The 18,475-nt window shown below is 35.7% G+C and overlaps 1 protein-coding gene across 9 annotated transcripts in view; it reads left to right on the top strand.

The window, feature by feature from the left end:
* RBM39 (RNA binding motif protein 39) overlaps window positions 1-18,475 on the top strand; it is a 32,737-nt gene that overhangs the window by 6,726 nt on the left and 7,536 nt on the right. For 6 of the 9 annotated variants that reach the window (XM_037043966.1, XM_037043964.1, XM_037043970.1 and 3 more), the window contains 9 exons: window positions 714-908; window positions 3,508-3,573; window positions 3,670-3,723; window positions 6,103-6,220; window positions 6,620-6,772; window positions 10,076-10,213; window positions 12,248-12,313; window positions 15,536-15,740; window positions 16,093-16,170. In XM_037043966.1, the coding sequence (XP_036899861.1) occupies window positions 714-908; window positions 3,508-3,573; window positions 3,670-3,723; window positions 6,103-6,220; window positions 6,620-6,772; window positions 10,076-10,213; window positions 12,248-12,313; window positions 15,536-15,740; window positions 16,093-16,170 (1,073 nt within the window). The remainder of the gene's footprint in view (window positions 1-713; window positions 909-3,507; window positions 3,574-3,669; window positions 3,724-6,102; window positions 6,221-6,619; window positions 6,773-10,075; window positions 10,214-12,247; window positions 12,314-15,535; window positions 15,741-16,092; window positions 16,171-18,475) is intronic. The other 3 variants (XM_037043968.1, XM_037043967.1, XM_037043965.1) reach the window with 2 other exon arrangements.

Genomic DNA, 18,475 nt, shown 5'->3' with positions numbered 1-18,475 from the left:
GATGTTGATCTTTTTTATTGTACCCCACATGCTATATAAACTGACATATCAGTCACATACTCCATTTTCCCACATACTCATAACTTTAAAAAGAAAATACCTGAAATGGTTCGATAACATCTATGAGTGTCAGAATGCATTTTACTGAATTTTACTATCTTTCGTTACTTGTAACTTTTTGATCATGGAAACCAAAATTTTGATGTTTATATGGCCCGGTGAAAGAAAATAATACATGAATAAGTTGGATCGAAATTGACTTCTGGGAAATGAGTGTATTTAATGACAATTCTTATATATGGTTTAGCACTAATACTTCTATGTTAACATTCTGTTATAATAATTGATTTATTACTGTATCCTGTGGATTATAGTAGTACTTGTTGGCCAGTTACAAGATGGTCAAACTTTAAAAGTCCTTTCCTTTTTGGACCTGTAGCTGACTCTCAGGTGATCATTTAGTCCCTCCTCTCTGAAATGATTCTTTGTCAACTGACTGCTGATGTTCAGTAGTAGAAGGCAAAGATTGGGTATTATTTACCTTACCTAGGAGTTACTTTTTTCATAAATAAGATTATGTATCATTGTATGATCGTAAAAATGGCAAAATAAGTTTACAAAAAGGCTTTAAAAATTCTGGCCATAAAGGGAAGTATATTTTGACAGATTGTTAAACCAGCAAGATAATAGTGGGGTGTTTTTTTTCTCCTTAGGAGGAAAAAAAGCAAGAGCAGAAGTCGTAGTCATGAACGAAAAAGAAGCAAAAGTAAGGAACGGAAGCGAAGCAGAGATAGAGAAAGGAAAAAGAGCAAAAGCCGTGAAAGGAAGCGAAGTAGAAGCAAAGAAAGGAGACGGAGCCGCTCAAGAAGTCGAGATCGAAGATTCAGAGGCCGCTACAGAAGTCCTTAGTATGTAACTACATTTATGGTTATAGTTTGAGTCATTTGCTGGGTGTCCAGGTAGCAATTTAATCTGAGTGGTTTGAACTGTGAAATTTTACTTTTCAATAAGATTGTTTTTAAAAGTATTAAATAAGGATATTGGCACTGAAAAGACTAGTAAAGTGAAAAACTGGACAAATATATATAACTCGTTTTACTCTAGGCATACAGATTATTTTTGTTCCGTATAAAAATATATAACTGTATGCCAGTCCAAACTAGCCTACAGCACTAGAGTGCTAAGATTTGATAAATGTAGTGCCGAATACTTGAAAGTTTCGAGGTTTGTGAACATACTGAACATAAGTTTATTTAAAAGTCAAATATGCAATTAGTTAATAATCTTGTCTGTGTGGCTATTTTCAGTTGACATGACAGATGCTTTGTGAATTTGGTCTGTGCTCCTGGATAATGATGATTTGGGGGGGCTCATTACGCATTGTATTTAAAGTTTTTAAAATAAAGCACTAAGAGGTGCTTTGAAGGTTAAATTACTATGAAAAGTTGGATGTTGTTATGTTACAAATAAAATTTCATTATAGTCATTTTAAAAACTCAATTGTATTAATACCTGGAAAGAGCCTATCTGCAGCTTTTAAGCGAGGATTGAATATGGCAGTGCTTAGTGCTTTTCTCTTAAACACATTGTTGTAAATGATGGGATTTTTAAAATGAACGCTTTTAACTTCAAAATTTGAATGGATGAAAGTGGAATTCACAGATAACCAAATCAGTCTTGTCTCTGACACTGGGGCAAGTTACCTCTGAGTTTTCATTTTCTCAGCTTTTCAGAAAGGTAACAGTTATCAGAAAAACTTAATGAGCATTGAGAAGAAAACGTAAATAAAGCACTCACCATAATGCTATTCATGAAATGTTTTGGTATTTGAAGCCATTCAACTTTGAGTTCTGATTCTTGTTCGTAAATCTTGAAAATGGAAAGAATTGAACTATTTGTTTTCTAAGTTCCTCCTTATTTTGTGAACTTTTTTAAGAGCTTAAAGGGACCATAATGTTCTTTTTGATTCCAAATGCTCTGTTAGAAAGTACTTTGCTTTTTGTCCAATTTATCAAAGTTTTCTGCATTTTTTAATCAAAATAAATAGGGAAGAGGATTACTTTAATAAATTCTGAATGCTGTTTTCTCTGTTTAGTGATGAATACTCGAAGTCAGCCTGTGATTGTGATCTGACTTAAAAAATGAATTTAGTTTTCACATTTGGTGTCAGGTGATTTTTAACTATAGAGGCGAAAACTGGGACTTGAATAATTAATGGGGGTAGAACATTTTAATACATTCTTATTAGGACTTAAATTTACCCAGTAAATGTATATTCTTAATTATCAGTTTGAATTACAAAAGACCAGTTTAATATAAAGTAATTTATTTGAAACTGCTTGAATGTTAAGTACATGAAGAGTTCATGAAAATGAATCCAGATGGTGGATCACAGATCACTAGTTCATTTTTACTACCCTTCTGGGAAAGAAGAACAGGATGAGCACTAAGAGACATCTGACTGTCTCTTTAGTTTGGTCATTCAAAATAGAAGGCTCAAATACTGCTGAGGAGTTCTAGAGTTACTTAGAATACAGTGTAAAACTATTTTAAAATAGTTGCCATTACAATTTTTTAATTGTTATTTTTTTTAAATACTTGCTTTTTTTTGGTCTTTTTTTTTTTTTAGGTTTTTATTTAGAGGGGAAGGAGAGGGAGAGAAACATCAATGTATGGTTGCCTTTCGTGTGTCCCCTGCCAGGAGTTGGCCTGCAGGGAACCTGCCTGTGCAACCCAGGCACGTGCCCTGACTGGGAATCGAGCTGCGATCGTGTGGTTCGCAGGCCCGCGCTCAATCCACTGAGCTACACCCGCCGGGGCTTGGTCTTTTTTTTAAAAAAAGACATTAATACGTCATGTCCTCAAAAAATTTTTTTTGAGGAATCTGAACTTCATCTTTACAATAGAATATTTTGCCACAAAGAAGTGAAGTATGATGGGCTACATGTGCTTTTTCTGTAGTCCCTGAGGCTTGCTATTAAATGGAAATTGGGAGTTTTTGTGATTGTGTAAAGAATTAGTCTCCTTATTTTATGGAAGTCCCTCAGAAAACATGAATATTATATGTGTACTTAAGTGTAAATACGTGTATGTTCCTGAGAGAGGATGTGCAAAGATGTACACCAAACTGTTAACTATAATTATTCCTGGTGTGAGAGAAGTTCAGGAAGATTTATTTTCACTTATTTGTGTGCTTTTTTTTAACCTCAGGAATGTATTCATATGTAATTTTCAAAAAACAATAGACTAAAAAGAGTGAGCAATTTCAGAATTTTAAAAACTTTGAGGCTGTAACCTTTGGTTTTGGCACCTCAGTGGTCCAGGATGGATAACTATAAGAGCAGTTTGCCTGGGATAGAGTTAAAAGAAAAAGTCTTAATTTCCTCTTCATAATTGAGGTGGAAAAGAAGCAGCCTAAACAATGTTAAACTTGCTGGAGAGCACATGAACGTGATCTTAGCAAGACCCTAAACCTGTAACTAGTGTAATTTTGTGTTTTTTTTTTAGCTCCGGACCAAAATTTAACAGTGCCATCCGAGGAAAGATTGGGTTGCCTCATAGCATCAAATTAAGGTTTTTAAACATACTTCTGAATTGTTTAAATTGTTTTTCAAGGAACTAATGTGGTGTACTTGTTTGGGTAACTTCTGATACTTTTTAACTTTGCAGCAGACGACGCTCCCGAAGCAAAAGTCCTTTCAGAAAAGACAAGAGCCCTGTGAGGTAGCTGTTGTCACTCTTTCTTTAAAGCTTTTCACTTTCAAGTTTCAGCAATTTATGCTACTTCTAAATTTAATGACATTAAGTAAATTCAGCCATATTAAATTTATTTCCTTTTGTCATACTGTTACTGTTAATGCATTTCTAACTTTCACTTTAACTTCATGTAATTAAGTTAAGCAGTAATTACTGTATTGATGTGCAGATGCTACATGTTAATGTTATTTCCCTTTTATATTGACTAAGTTTAAAAAAACTTTAAAGATTTTTAAAATTGATTTTTAGAGAGAGGGGAAGAGAGGAAGAGAAACATCAGTGCGTGGTCACCTCTCGTACGCTCTCCCCCCAACCAAAGCATGTGCCCTGGCTGGGAATCAAACTGGCAACCCTTTGGTTCCCAGGAAGGCACTTAATCCCCTGAGGTACACCAGCCAGGGCTATATTGACTAAATTTTTTTTAACGGTAGCTATAGAAACCTTCAAATGACTTCACTCACTGTCTTTGGAATTAATACATTTGAGTTACTAAAATGGCCTCAGTGAAAGTAAGTCGTAATTTTTATCAGTTCTTAACTGAGAGAATGTATTTTATTTCCAAAGTATAAACCAAATTGACTGGTTTCTAAGTAGTCTTTCATTTTTTAATGTTTCTATGGATTGTTTTCCTTTTTAATAAACAAGGCTTATTTTCTGTCCAATTTACCATGTTGATCAACCAACATTTTGTTAAATGGTAGCATTGTTCTTTATTGATGTTCTGGCTCCCCTTGAGGGCACGTTTTAACTTTCAGTTATCCTGTTGTTTGGTGTATTCTAATGATCCCAGGATTAGATAAAAACCTTAATAATTTTAAAAACTGTCTGTGACAGATATTGGGGGTTTTGTTCTTTAATATTTAGTTTTCTATCAGAAAATCCACTTTTAGTTCTCTTTGTCTGGATCTAGTTCAGCTTTTGTACCTGAGTTTTATGGTAATGTGTTTAAAGTCAGTTGCTGATTTCTCAAGGGGTGATTTACCAGAATTTTGTATGGAGTATTTCAGAAGTATTCCTGAGAATATGCAAAACATGGATAAGAGCATGTTTATACTTGTGCCATAAAGTATTCACTTAGAATCTTAACCATATAGTGGTGTTTTATAATGGTGATATTAATAGATGTTTTTATTTTTTTTTTGAAATTTATAAAATTAAATTTCTGTTATTATGCTGTAGTATTTTTCTTATTTGGGTACTTTAGTTCCTTCTACTAATATAGAAGTATAAGGCTATTTGTAATAATGAGTAAATTGGATCCCATGATTGATATTTATCTAATTTCCTGCTTTTTATTTTTGATTTTCTTAATGGTTACTCTGTATTCTATATCCATCAAGAAACATTTTTTTGGATACTGATTTGCAGAGTTTTAGTAAAATGGTTCCAGACTAATAACAGTTTCTTTTAATTTGTTAGATAAAATAAATTTCACAGCATTAAATTGTTTTTATCATTTGGGATTTTACTTTCAAGGATACCTTTTGTGATTATCAAACTTGATTTCACTTTATGATTTTATGGCTGGCTGGGGGAAATCATCCTACTATCTTACGACCACTCTGATTTGTGGCTAGTTGAGGGTTATATCCGGTTGTTAGTATACTCTCGGGCTTTTGATTGGCTATTCATTATCCAGGAGAAAACACCATTTGTAAGATTGAGAGGTCAGTGGACTTTTTTGTCATAATACAGCTATTTTCAACCTTTTTCATCTTGTGGCATGTTTAAAATAATTAACTAAAATTCAGTGTCCACCAAAAAATACATTTTTTGCCAGTCTGACAATAAATTTCATTCATACCAGTTGGCTATTGTTGTCATTTTTTTATTCAACAATCTAAGGGAAAAGAGGTCAATTCTCCTGACCATAAAGTCAGGTGTTGCACATTTTAAAAATTATAGCCCTGACTGGTTGTGGCTCAGTTGACTGGAGTGTTGTCCTATTAACGAAAAGGTTTGGGATTCAATTCTCAGTTAGGACACATAATCCCGGTTATGTGTTCTGTCCCAAGTTGGGGCGCAAACGAGGGAAGTTAATGTTTCTCTCTCTCTCTCTCTCTCTCAGTGATGAAAAAAAGTCTTCTGGTATGGATTAAAAAATAAAAATTCTTGTGGCCCATACTGGTTGAAAAATTGTTGCCCTAATACCATGTTAAAAGAAACGTTTAGTAAACTCATTCTGTTGAAGGAATTAAGTCACACTGAATTACTTTATTGACATTTTATATAAATATGGCTTGGGCATAGTGACAAACTAGCTTTGGTAGTTTATTCTGTCTATTACTGAAAGTGTACACTAAAGAGAATACCCTATAAAATTCTGTATTTCTTACTCCTCTTAAGGGAACCTATTGATAATTTAACTCCTGAGGAAAGAGATGCAAGGACTGTTTTCTGCATGCAGTTGGCAGCAAGAATTCGGCCAAGGGATTTGGAAGAGTTTTTCTCTACAGTAGGAAAGGTAATCTTAGCTACCTTTCAACTAAGTGGCAGCTGGCAAACATTTTAATAATTGTTGGTATTGCAGATAAAATGAGAACACATCTGAACACCAAATCTTGTGATTTAGTAGAACTTATTTATAGAATTTATTTTTGGTAATATTCCTAATTTGCCTCACGGAAAGGTAATCTTAGCTACCTTGGGGAAGTTAGTGTTGGAGTTGATTAATATAACCACATTACTCTTCAAAAGATAGAAGTAGGCCTACAAATTATTTAAAAATTTTTGTGACGACTATACCTTTTCTACGTCAGTATGTTTCTCTTGTCTCTTTTTAAAATTACCTATAATGGTTTACATGGGATAGTTGTACAAACAACCTTCTGTTAACTGTGTGTGTGGGGTTTCTTTTTTTCAGGTTCGAGATGTGAGAATGATTTCTGATAGAAACTCAAGACGTTCCAAAGGAATTGCTTATGTGGAATTTGTCGATGTTAGCTCAGTGCCTCTAGCAATAGGATTAACTGGCCAACGGGTTTTAGGAGTGCCAATCATAGTACAGGCATCACAGGTAATTTTTTCTGCTTAAGAATTTGATCATTGATACTAATGGAAACCTGCTTTTTGCAGTGTTGTGTTGTAGTTCTCTGTGCCTTAAGGTACGTAATCACCACGTACTATGCTACCTTAGGCAATAGGTTCTCAGGACAGCTTTAGTATAGTGTTTTTTTGTAAGTAACCTATTTTGTGAAAAAGACTTCAGACTTTGTCTAGAATTTTATTGATTTGTGATAATCTGTTGGAGATAAAGCATCTAAGAACATGTTTTCCCCTTCCAGTCTTTCAAGTTGAGTGATTTTTATCTTTTCGGGGTTGGGGGGAGGAGTACATTGGTTAAAGCTGGAGATAGGAAACAAGGAAGGGCTTAGGATTGAAGAAGCAGCAAGAGAGAGCCTAGGGGAGACTGCTTTGGCTTTCTAGAAGTGTTACAGGAAAGAAATGACCCTGTGTGGGTATGCTTTGGTTTACAGAGTAGTCAAGAAAAGGGGGGCCTTGAAACAGGTTCAGGGGGTAGCCTGGGATGAAGAGCTGTTGCTGCTGCTGCCTGTTGCTCCCTTGGTTTCAAGTCTTGTGGGGTCCCTTAGAGTTCAGGAGATGCATGTCTGGGGTGGGGGAGAAAAACAAAGAGAAAGACACCCGGAAGAGAATGCGCTTTTTGACTTCTGAAAATTTGATACTTTGAGGAAATTTTATATTTATGTAACACCAACCAAGAATAGTTTGGCCCTGGCCAGATAGCTCATTTGGTTAGAGTGTGGTCCCAATACATAAAGGTTGCGGGTTCCATCCCCCTATCAGGGCACATACAAGAATCAACCAGTGAATGCAATAATAAGTATAACAATTAAGTTGATAATTCTGTCTCTCATTCCTCTTTCCCCTCTTCCTCCCTCCCTCTCTCTAAAATCAGTTTTAAAAAAACTAATTTGAACAGCTGTTCAGAACAGCTGTCAGTTTTAATATTTCTTGAAAAGAAGATGTTTTATAAACTAATTTCAGAACATCTAAGCTAATGCAAATTTGATATAGTTCCTCTTTGCTGACTATCAACAGAATTGGCATCAACATTTTAAAAGTTCATTTAGATGTGGAAAAATTCAGATGTATCAATCTACTGAGTATGTAATATGAAAGTACATACTAGGATTTATCATCAGTACCTGAATAGTCCACATTGGTTGCTTGTATTTTTTATTCTTTTTTCCTTTGGTTTTAAGATTTTATTTATTTTTAGAGAGATGGGAAAGGAGGAGAAACATCAGTATTTGGTTGCCTTTTATGTGCCCCCTACTGGAGACCCGGCCTGCAACCCAGTCATGTGTCCTGACTGGGATTCTAACCAGTGACCCTTTGCTTTGCAGACTGCTACTCAATCCACTGAGCCACACCATCCAGGGCAGCTTTTCAAACCACTGAAACAAATACTCCATAATTCCTGAGTAATCTTGTTAGTTCATCAGACTGCCTGGCTCAATTGTTTGGGTGTTGGGCCAAGTGAGTTTGCCGGTTGGATTCCCTCATCCCTGCACCTGTGAGAGGCAACTGATCAGTGTTTCTATCTCGCATTAATGTTTCTCTCCCTGTTTCCCTCTCTCTAAGAAATAAACTTTTTTTTTTAAAGATTAGCCAAATAACAAGGGTCAGAAACAAGTTTGACCCTTTAATTTAAAAAAAATAAAGGTTATACATAAGCTCTGTAACTACATCCGACTTGAAATTCCAGTTTTGCTAACAAGTTTATGTGATGGTAACCAAATTACTAGCTCTACCACCTCTAAAAGGTGAAACGGCCTATTTAATATTTTAAGAATACTAATATTGAGTATCACTTGATTGTAAGTAAATAATAGAAAAATGATAGGTTAGTTCATGTCCTCTGACACAGAAAGACAAACTAATAGTGTGTAGATTGACTTGACATCAGGGCTGAAAGGCATCAAATTAAATGAAAGTTTTTTGTTTGTTTGGTTTCAAGGTTTTTTTTTTGTTTTTTAACATTTTATTTATTTTTTAGAGGGAAAAGGAAGGAGAGAGGGAGAGAAATATCAATGTATGGTTGCCTCTCGTGCGTCCCCTGCTGGAAACTGGCCTGCAACCCAGGCATGTGCCTTGACTGGGAATTGAACCTCGATCCTTTGGTTCTCAGGCTCACGCTCAATCCACTGAGCTACACCAGCCAGGGCCAAATGAGGTTTTGGATTTATTTAACTTGCTATTGACCTATACTACTTAAGGTGTGCCATTTTGTACAAGAAAATAAATTTGTGTTAGGATGTAAATTGTGAACTTTTGATTTTGATGAGTACAATAGTTTGATTTTATTTATATTGACATAAGCCTTTTTTTTCTTTTTTAATTATTTTTTTACACAAGCCTTTTTAAATTTTATTTTGATTTTTAGAGAGAGAAACGTCGATTTGTTTTACTCACTGGTTGATTCTTGTATGTTTTCTGCCTGGGGAATCAATTGCAATTTTGACATAATGGGACGGTGTTTTAACCAACCGAGCTAAATTATGTCAAGCCCTTTTATGACAATCTTAATGTACTATACTTAGTGTACTATGAGTAAAAATGACACTGAGGGTATATTCATTTTAATGAGTAATGATAATGTGTTTAACAACTGCAAGAAATCTGATTTTCCACTTCAACATGTCTGATAAGAGGGTGCATCCATATTTAAAAATTTGGCTTTTCTTAAAAGATTTTATTTATTTTTAGAAAGAGGGAAGGGAGAGAAACATCCCCTGGCTGCATCTCAAAGGCCTCCAACCAGGGACCTGACCTGCAACCCAGGCATGTCCCTTAACTTGGAAGGAATTGAACCAGTGACTTTATGGTTTACAGGCCGGCACTTAATCCTTTGAGCCACACCAGTTCAGGGCAAAAAAATTGTTTGCCTTTTAATTGTTTACGTGTATGATTCAGTGCCGTTAAACACAGTCACGTGTAAATGGAATACTAGAACATTTGACCTTTTCGTGTGTGACTATTACACTTCTCATTATTTTGTCTTGTTTTTTTTAATTTACTGATTTTTTTAGAGTGAGGAAGAAAAACATCGATTTGTTGTCTCACGTGCAGTTGTTGATTTTTCATTTCTGGTATGAGCCCTGACTAGGAATGAAACCTGCAACCTTGGCTTATCAGGATAATGCTCAAACCAACTGAGCTACTCTGCCAAGGCGATTTTTTTTACTAGCCTTTGACATCAGTTTATTAAGCAAACCTAATGTGTGGATGGGATTTACTATTTTACTAATTTGTATTAGTGTTGTGTAATGTGCATTTTGACTTACCTAATTTGTAGGCAGAAAAAAACAGAGCTGCAGCAATGGCAAACAATCTACAAAAAGGAAGTGCTGGACCTATGAGGCTTTATGTGGGCTCATTACACTTTAACATAACTGAAGATATGCTTCGGGGAATCTTTGAGCCTTTTGGAAGGGTAAGTCCTGATTTCTTGGATGCATCGGTTTCTTCAATCAGCTCTTGGTCCAAGTTATACTGTGTAGTAATTCTTTTTTTTTTTTTTAAGATTTTATTTATTTATTTATCTTTAGAAGGGGAAGGAGAGAGGGAGAGAAACATCAATGTATGGTTTCCTTTTGTGCGTTCCCTGCTGGTAGTTAGCCTGCAAGGAACCGGCCTGCAACTCAGGCATGTGCCCTGACTGGGAATCGAACCGCGATCGTCTGGTTCGCAGGCCCGCGCTCAATCCACTGAGCTACGCCAGCCAGGGCTAGTAATTCTTGTATATCTGCTTTGTTGTCATGTTTCTATAAAGTTACCATTAAGATAGGGAAAGTGATTCTTTAAGGTTTCTGTGACAGCTTCAGTTTAAAAAAGAGTCCTGAAAGTACATGTAATTTGAAGTTAAAGACTCTTAATTTAAATGTTCTTTTTAGCTACCATGAAACGCATAGTATTAGAATCAATCTTTTTTTTTTTTTTTAAGATTTTGTTTATCTTTAGAGAGGAAGGGAAGGAGAGAGGGAGAGAAATATCAATGTATGGTTGCCTCTTGTGTGTCCCCTGCTGGGAACTGGCCTGCAACCCAAGCATGTGCCCTGACTGGGAATTGAACCGTGATCCTCTGGTTCACAGGTCTGAGCTCAATCCATTGAGCTACACCAGCCAGGGCAGAATCAATCATTCTTTAAAAATCAACATGAATAATAAAAATACATTTGGAGCAAGTGGGGTCTTTTTCTTTTTTTTTTTTCTTTCTTTCTTTTTTTGGATGACTTTTTACTGAAAATGTATGGGTACGTAGAGAAGCTTCTCTCCTAAGTTAAAGAATAATTAGACTGTTTATGTCCAGTTGGTTCTCATATTAGAGTAGACATTTTATTTATATTTATTTAGAAAGGAAAGGGAGGGAGCGAAACGTCCATGTGCAAGAAAAACATTGATCAGCTGCCTCTTGCATACCCCCAAGCAGGGATTTGGCCCACAGTGCAGGCATGTGCTGGCCATCTTTTGGTTTGTAGGATGATGTTCAATCCATCAAGCCACGCCAATCTCTGCGCAGAATGGACATTTTCGAATAAAAGTTAATAGACTGTGCTCTGGTTTAAAAGATTAATTTTGTGGCCATGAATAAAAATGGCAGTTCCTGCTGAATTTCACCCACAACTAATGTTCATTGGTTTTGAATGTATTTTTTACTGCTTTTCCTAGCCCACTGAATTCTTTTGTTAAACTGTTTTATGTCGATAGTGGTAAGGTTAGGGTTTTGAGATTGTGAGTGTGCTTGCTTTATTGGAAATTGACACATAATAATGATACATAAGTCATAATTGTATGGGTGGATTAGATTATTACAAAATGAATATGTTTCAGAAACCACCAGAACATGAAGACACATGATACGGGTGTTATATCTTAATTTTTTATGCTTTTTGTGTATGAATAGAGAATTATTTTTGGTGTTTTTAACATAACAGAATGTAAACTAAGTAGTGATTTCATTTCTAACTTTTAATTATATTTTACAAAGGACTTTAGGTTTTTGTCATTTTCAAAAAAAAATAAGGTTTTATTTTTAGAGAGAAGGGGAGGGAAGGTGAAAGACAGGGAGAGGAACAACAATGTGTTGGTTGCCTCTTGCACACCCCCTACTGGGTACCCAGCCTGCAACCGAGGCATGTACCCTGACTCTGAGTCAAAACAGTGACCCGTTGCTTCATGGGCTGGCACTAAGTCCACCAAGCCATGCTAGCCGGGGCAAGTTTTTGTCATTTGTTTTTGAAGCAGAAAACTAAGGTGTTTTGTTTTCTGTGCTTTCTTTGACTCCTCAATGTATGACCTCTTGTTTAGGAAATTTCTAGGCCTTTAGATGATTTGGGGGGGTGGTATACAGGTTGTGGTATATTTCCAATTATCTTTTAGGGGGAAGAGGGAGATAATGTCTGTCATGTTTCAAGGAAAAAATTTTGTTCCCTTGTTATTTATGTAATAATTATGTTTTTATTTTCAGATTGAAAGTATTCAGCTTATGATGGATAGTGAAACAGGTCGATCCAAAGGATATGGATTTATTACGGTAAACAGTTAACATTATGACTTAAACGATTTTGATTTAAGAAGCATAGTAGAAGTTCATTAGTTTTTGATAGTGGGGAAGGAGGCATAGTTAACAATTTTTAAGTGTTTTAGATAAGCTTGCCATTAATAGCCATTTCTTATTAGCAATATGTGTCCAGTAGATGTGAACATTTATTTAACCAGTTTAATATTATCCTGTATATGGTCAGTTTATTTAGCCAACTCTTCATATAATTTTTTTGAGATTTTATTTATTTTTAGAGAGAGGGGAAGGGAGACAGAAACAGAGGAAGAGAAACATCAATGTGTGGTTGCCTTTCATACACCCCCAAATGAGGACCTGGCTATCAACCCAGGCACGTGCTCTGACTGGGAGTTGAACCCACAAACTTTTGGATTGTAGGCCAACATTCAATCCACTGAGCCACACCAGCCAGGCAACCCTGCATATAATTGAAGTCTCTGATTCCCTTATATGACTACTTTAATTTTTATTTATTAAAGATTTTATTCATTTATCTTTAGAGGGGAAGGGAGAGAGGAAGAGAAACATAAATGTATAGTTGCCTCTCATGTGTCTCCTGCTGGGAACTGGCCTGCAGTCCGGACGTGTGCCCTGACTTGGAATTGAATCACGATCCTCTGGTTCACAGGCCCACGCTCAATCTGCTGAGCTACACCAGTCAGGGCTGACTACTTCAATTTTTTTACTACACAGTATTGTCTAGTAAATGAAGGTCTCTTGTAATTTCATTGTACTGAAAATCCTTTTTATGTGTATGCACCTTACCACAGTAATGAGATAAATGCCTTATATTTCTGGCTAACTGTTGCTACTCAGTCCCCGATTATGATAGGAGGTGACAGTTGGACTAATTGCGAATGGAGGTGCTTTTTTAACAGTGAACTTTTTAATCTGTTACTTCGTGGTGTAATCCAGTTAACACAATAGGAATTTTTTCCAGTATATGCTCTTGTCACTTTGGAAAGATGGAAACATTTTTACATTAAAATACAAATAGGAACCAGTTTTACCAAGAAATTATAATAATCTTGTGTCCAAATGACAATAAAACTTGAACTAGTCATAGTACGGAGTCTATTTCATTGGTCATAGGGATTGTATTTAATATGTGCTGGGGAAAGGAGAAAACTTGAAACTGTCAACTCACCAACATTTTATTTTGTTTATAATAACATTAGTGTGTTGCCCTGGCTGGTACAGCTGAGTGGATTGAGCGCGGTGGGCCTGTGAACCACGCGATCGTGGTTCGATTCCCAGTCAGGGCACATGCCTGGGTTGCAGGCCAGTTCCCAGCAGGGGATGCATGAGAAGCAACCATACATTGATAGTTCTCTCCTTCTCTCCTTCCCGTCCCTTCTAAAGATAAATAAATAAAATCTTTTTTTAAAAGTTTAAAAAAAATAACATTAGTGTGGTTACCAGTATTTTTCCTTCCTCAACAGAAAGTGATGTGGAGTTTTTTGAAAGGATTTTAAATGTAACTTCTACCAACTATTTACTGTGATTCCAGTGATCTGTATACATGGTGCTGTGTGTGTAAACCTCCATCTTGATAACAGAAAAAATTATTTTGAATAATAAACATGATGGTGAAAGATGAAACTATGAAATTTATGGGAATATGTTCCTTTTCCCCATTAAATTTAAATGAAAAGGAGTAGATTAGAGTTTTGCTGTTAGCATCCTGGAATTAAGAACTGTCTTGATTTCATAACAAGAAAAGATGATCCAGAATTTTGTATTAAAAAGAACATCTGAATGAACTTCAATTTTTTGAGTAGTTCACTTTTATGAGGGTGAAAGTACCATTTAAGTTTGTCCCAGCACATTAAGAAGGGGTTTTTAAAAGATTTTATGTATGTCCCTAGCTGGTATGGTTTAGTGGACTAAGTGCTGGCTTGCAAACTGAAAGGTCATTGGTTTGATTCCCAGTCAGGGTATATGCATGGGTTGTGGGCCAGGTCCCCAGTCGGAGGCATGGGAGTGGTAACGAATTGGTGATGTATCTCTCCCTATTTACATCCATGCCCCTCTCTCAAAAAATAAACAAACAAAGTCATTTTTAAAAAAACCTTTTTGTATGCATGTATTTAAGATTTTCTTTTTAGAGGTGGACAGGGAGGAAGAAAGAGGCAGAGAAACAAGGATGTACAAGAGAAAGATGGACTGGTTGCCATTCTCAATCCCCCCACCAATTAGGGACTTGGCTAGCAACCCAGGCATGTGCCCTGATCAGGAAGCAAACCTATGACCTTTGGGTCTGTGAAACAATACCCAACTGAGCCATGCCAGTCAAGGCAAGAAGGGCTTTGAATTAAAAATTTTCACTTTTTGTTTCCATGATTCATTCTTTCCTAAGATAGTGGTCATTACTTCGTTATCATTTTATTATTATTTTGAATTTATTTTTTTCTAAACTATGGGAAAGTTTATTTAGAAATTCACCTAGGTAGAAGCAAGTTGCAACAGAAATCTGCTCAGGAAACATGTTTTGCAGAGACGAAAGAAGGCCCTTCAAGCACAGGAGAAAGGGGTAAAGGTAATGAGCCTCAGGGGCAGGAGGCACAGACATGCTCCCTAGAGAAGAGTGCCTTTCTTGTCATTTTTTAAGATTATTTATTTATTTATCTTTAGATGGGAAGGAGAGAGGGAGAGAGACATCAATGTATGGTTGCCTTTTGTGGGTCCCCTACTCGGAACTGGCCTGCAACCCAGGCATGTGCCCTGACTGGGAATTGAACCGCGATCCTTGGGTTCACAGACCTATGCTCAATCCACTGAGCTACACCAGCCAAGGCTTTCTTGTCATTTTAAATTATCAGGTTAATAATATGGTTTGATCATGTTGGTTATATAGTAGTTTCTAGTTTATTTTTCTTTTCTTCTTTAGATTTTATTTTATTATTTACTTTTAGAGGGGAAGAGAGGAAGAGAAACATCAGTGTGTGGTTGCCACTACACCCCTAACTGGGGATCTGACCCACAGCTCAGACATGTTCCCTGACTGGGAATTGAACCAGCAGCCCTTTGGTTCACAAGCCAGTGCTCAGTCCACTGAGGCACACCAGCCAGAGCTCTACTTTATTATTTACCCAGTTACTATTGAAAAGACTGAACTTAACATGTAAGCATTTTTTTTCCTTGGTTATATATGTAAATTGATGTACTAGACTTTTTTACCTCTCTCAATTACAGTTTTCTGATTCAGAATGTGCCAAAAAGGCTTTGGAACAACTTAATGGATTTGAGCTAGCTGGAAGACCAATGAAAGTTGGTCATGTTACTGAACGTACTGATGCTTCCAGCGCTAGTTCATTTTTGGACAGTGATGAACTGGAAAGGACTGGAATTGACTTGGGAACAACTGGTCGTCTCCAATTAATGGCAAGACTTGCAGAGGGTAAGTGTTTCTTAGTGTTGTGAATGATTTATTATGAGTATGATAATGAGAAAAGGGACCATGCACACTAATAAATGGAAAGCGATTTATTTTAGAATTGGTATTATCCTTGGGCAGCGCATGCATGTAATTTCATAGACAAACTTCTTGCATTAATGTTCTAATGGCATCTACTCTATGGGTAGTGCACTGTAAAAATGTTATCCTCACACTTCAAAATAAATTTAGTTGTAGCTCTTTACTATATGCTGCTTATAACTTTTTCTAGGCAGGTGACTAGTGGTAAGCACTCAGAAAACGGGGTTTTTCCGATGTTAACATATGAAGGACCTTAAGGACTATTCTTTTACAGGTACGGGTTTGCAGATCCCACCAGCAGCACAGCAAGCTCTGCAAATGAGTGGCTCTTTGGCATTCGGTGCTGTGGCAGGTAGGAATTGAATCTTTTCTAATTTGAAATCATTGTTTTTTTCACCTAATTCGAAAATTTGCCAAATTTTTGCATTTAAAAGGACTTACTGAGAATTCAATTCATCAAGTACTTAGAGTCTATAAATCTCAAATGATCATGTAAGAAAATGGAGATGTAGGATAGAATTATCCACTAATCATAATAAGCTGTCAGGGTATTGCTACTGAACCCTGCACACCAGTTTCAGTTGAAATTGCTGTAAGCTATACCTTTTAAAATACATATATTAAAGACCACAAGTTTATATTGCAATACTAAAGTTCAGAAAACTACCAGAGGCCTTTAAATCTAGCTTTATTAAAGTGGTTGCAATATCAAAAATGCCCAATAAAGTGCTTTTCTAAATAGTAAATATTTTTGAGATGTTGAGGTAGGGAATGAAGTTACAGGAGATATGGCAGGAAGGGAGGAGATCATTGGCAGTTTATTACAATTATGTAACAAGGGGTTTTGCTTAATTATGTGAATATGTCTTTATAAACCTTGATGTTGGTCCACATATACAAACTAGGATAACATTTAATTTTGAAATGTTGAAGTATTGCTTTTTAAAAGTACATAAAAGAACCATTTCTATTGTGAACCCTGTATGACAGGAAGAAGTACTTAATCTAAGAAAGTGTGGCAATTATATATTGATCCTTTAATTTTATCTACAAAGTAAGACGGACAAATGTAAAAATATGAAATATCTACACCAGAAACTACTATAATGTTGGATTTCAATTATAATTGAAAAATGACTTGAAAAAAAATATGAAATAGGATGGTATTGAATCTATACAAAAAGGTTCATGTGATTACTTCATGATTTCCTTTTAAATTGAAATGGAGAAGATCATTTCTACTTATATATTCTTCGTTTTGGGGGGGTGCTTTTCAGTGTGTGTGTGTGGGGGTTTGTGTGTTTTTTTTTTTAATGGATATCCACATGTTTACAAGAGTACCTTTAGGAAAAAACCTGCGTTTAGGTTTTCTGTGCTCTCTGTCAAATTGAATGATTTGTTTTGCAATCTAATAGGTAGTTATTCTCTAAAATATTGCAAAACCATGCCAGGTATATGAGAAGCAAAATCATAGCCATTACTGTATTGATTTATTTTGACTTTCCAAATAAATGTTAGGTATTCAGTTTCTTTACAGTGAACAAGTAGTCATAGACGTCATTTGGTGTAATTGACAATACTAAAGGAAACCCATCACTTCAGAAATAATCCCTTATCTATGGTTTGAAAATTATTTAATCTAAAAATTTTTTTTATTCCCATTGTTCAGGTCATTCTTTCAATAATTTAGAAAATATGTTTGATTTTTACCACATTCTATGTAATTCACTAAAGGCTAGTGAACAATATTGGTCCCCTACCTGATATGATTGATTTCTAAGCAGTCTTAGGTTGTATCCTGGATGGTGTGTCATATATTAGTTTGGTCTTTTTCCTCATAAACAATAGGTTCACCTCGTGGGAGTTTTTTTTTTTTTTAACATGTAGGCAGCCCAAAAGAAGGCAAAGGAAATTGCACATGACCTTCTGCCCTTAAGAGCAGAGGCATGCCAGAGGTTTTTTTTTTTTATGTTAAACATTGTTATTAAATACCCTTCATTATTAATTCTTCTGTCATGTATGATATATGACTATACCTCCCTTGTCACACTCCCTATAAAGCTTATGTTAAGGCTGGCTGATTATCATCAACTAAAATGCTAAACATCCATGTGAGCTGCTGAAAATAGCCATTTAGTTACTTACGTATTATATGTCCCCATTTAAGCATTTGTTGATATGATTTAGTTTGATTGCTTTTCTTACATTTGATAAATTGTATTGCTACTTAGTCAACTCAGTTTATAGGTAAATAATACGTCTGGTTTTTCTCCATATAGTCATTAAAACCTTATACATTCCTTGTTGAAATTAAATAAATTGCTCAATGTTTGGAGACCTTTACCTTGTGAACCCTTTAAAGCTGAAAGCTGTTTGAAACCAAGGGTGGATCATCATTATACCTGCATGCTTTTTAAAACTTTTTAATTAAAAAAAATTTTTTAATGAATTGATTTTAGAGAGACATTGATTTGTTGTTCCACTTACCTATGTATTTCATTGGTTGATTCTTGTATGTGCCCTGATCAGGGATCAAACCCAGGTATATTGGGACAATGCCTTAATCCAACTTGAGTTACTTGTTCAGGGCTAAATCCATGTGCTTTTTTTCTGGAAGTTTTAACAGATCCTTTCTAACACAGGGACCTTACCTTTGT

This window comes from Sturnira hondurensis, unplaced genomic scaffold, assembly GCF_014824575.4.
Source record: "Sturnira hondurensis isolate 20B ecotype Veracruz unplaced genomic scaffold, ASM1482457v3 Scaffold0004136, whole genome shotgun sequence".
NCBI lineage: Eukaryota > Metazoa > Chordata > Mammalia > Chiroptera > Phyllostomidae > Sturnira > Sturnira hondurensis.
Note: the sequence above shows the minus strand (reverse complement) of the source record. Positions and strands in the feature narration are given on the sequence as shown.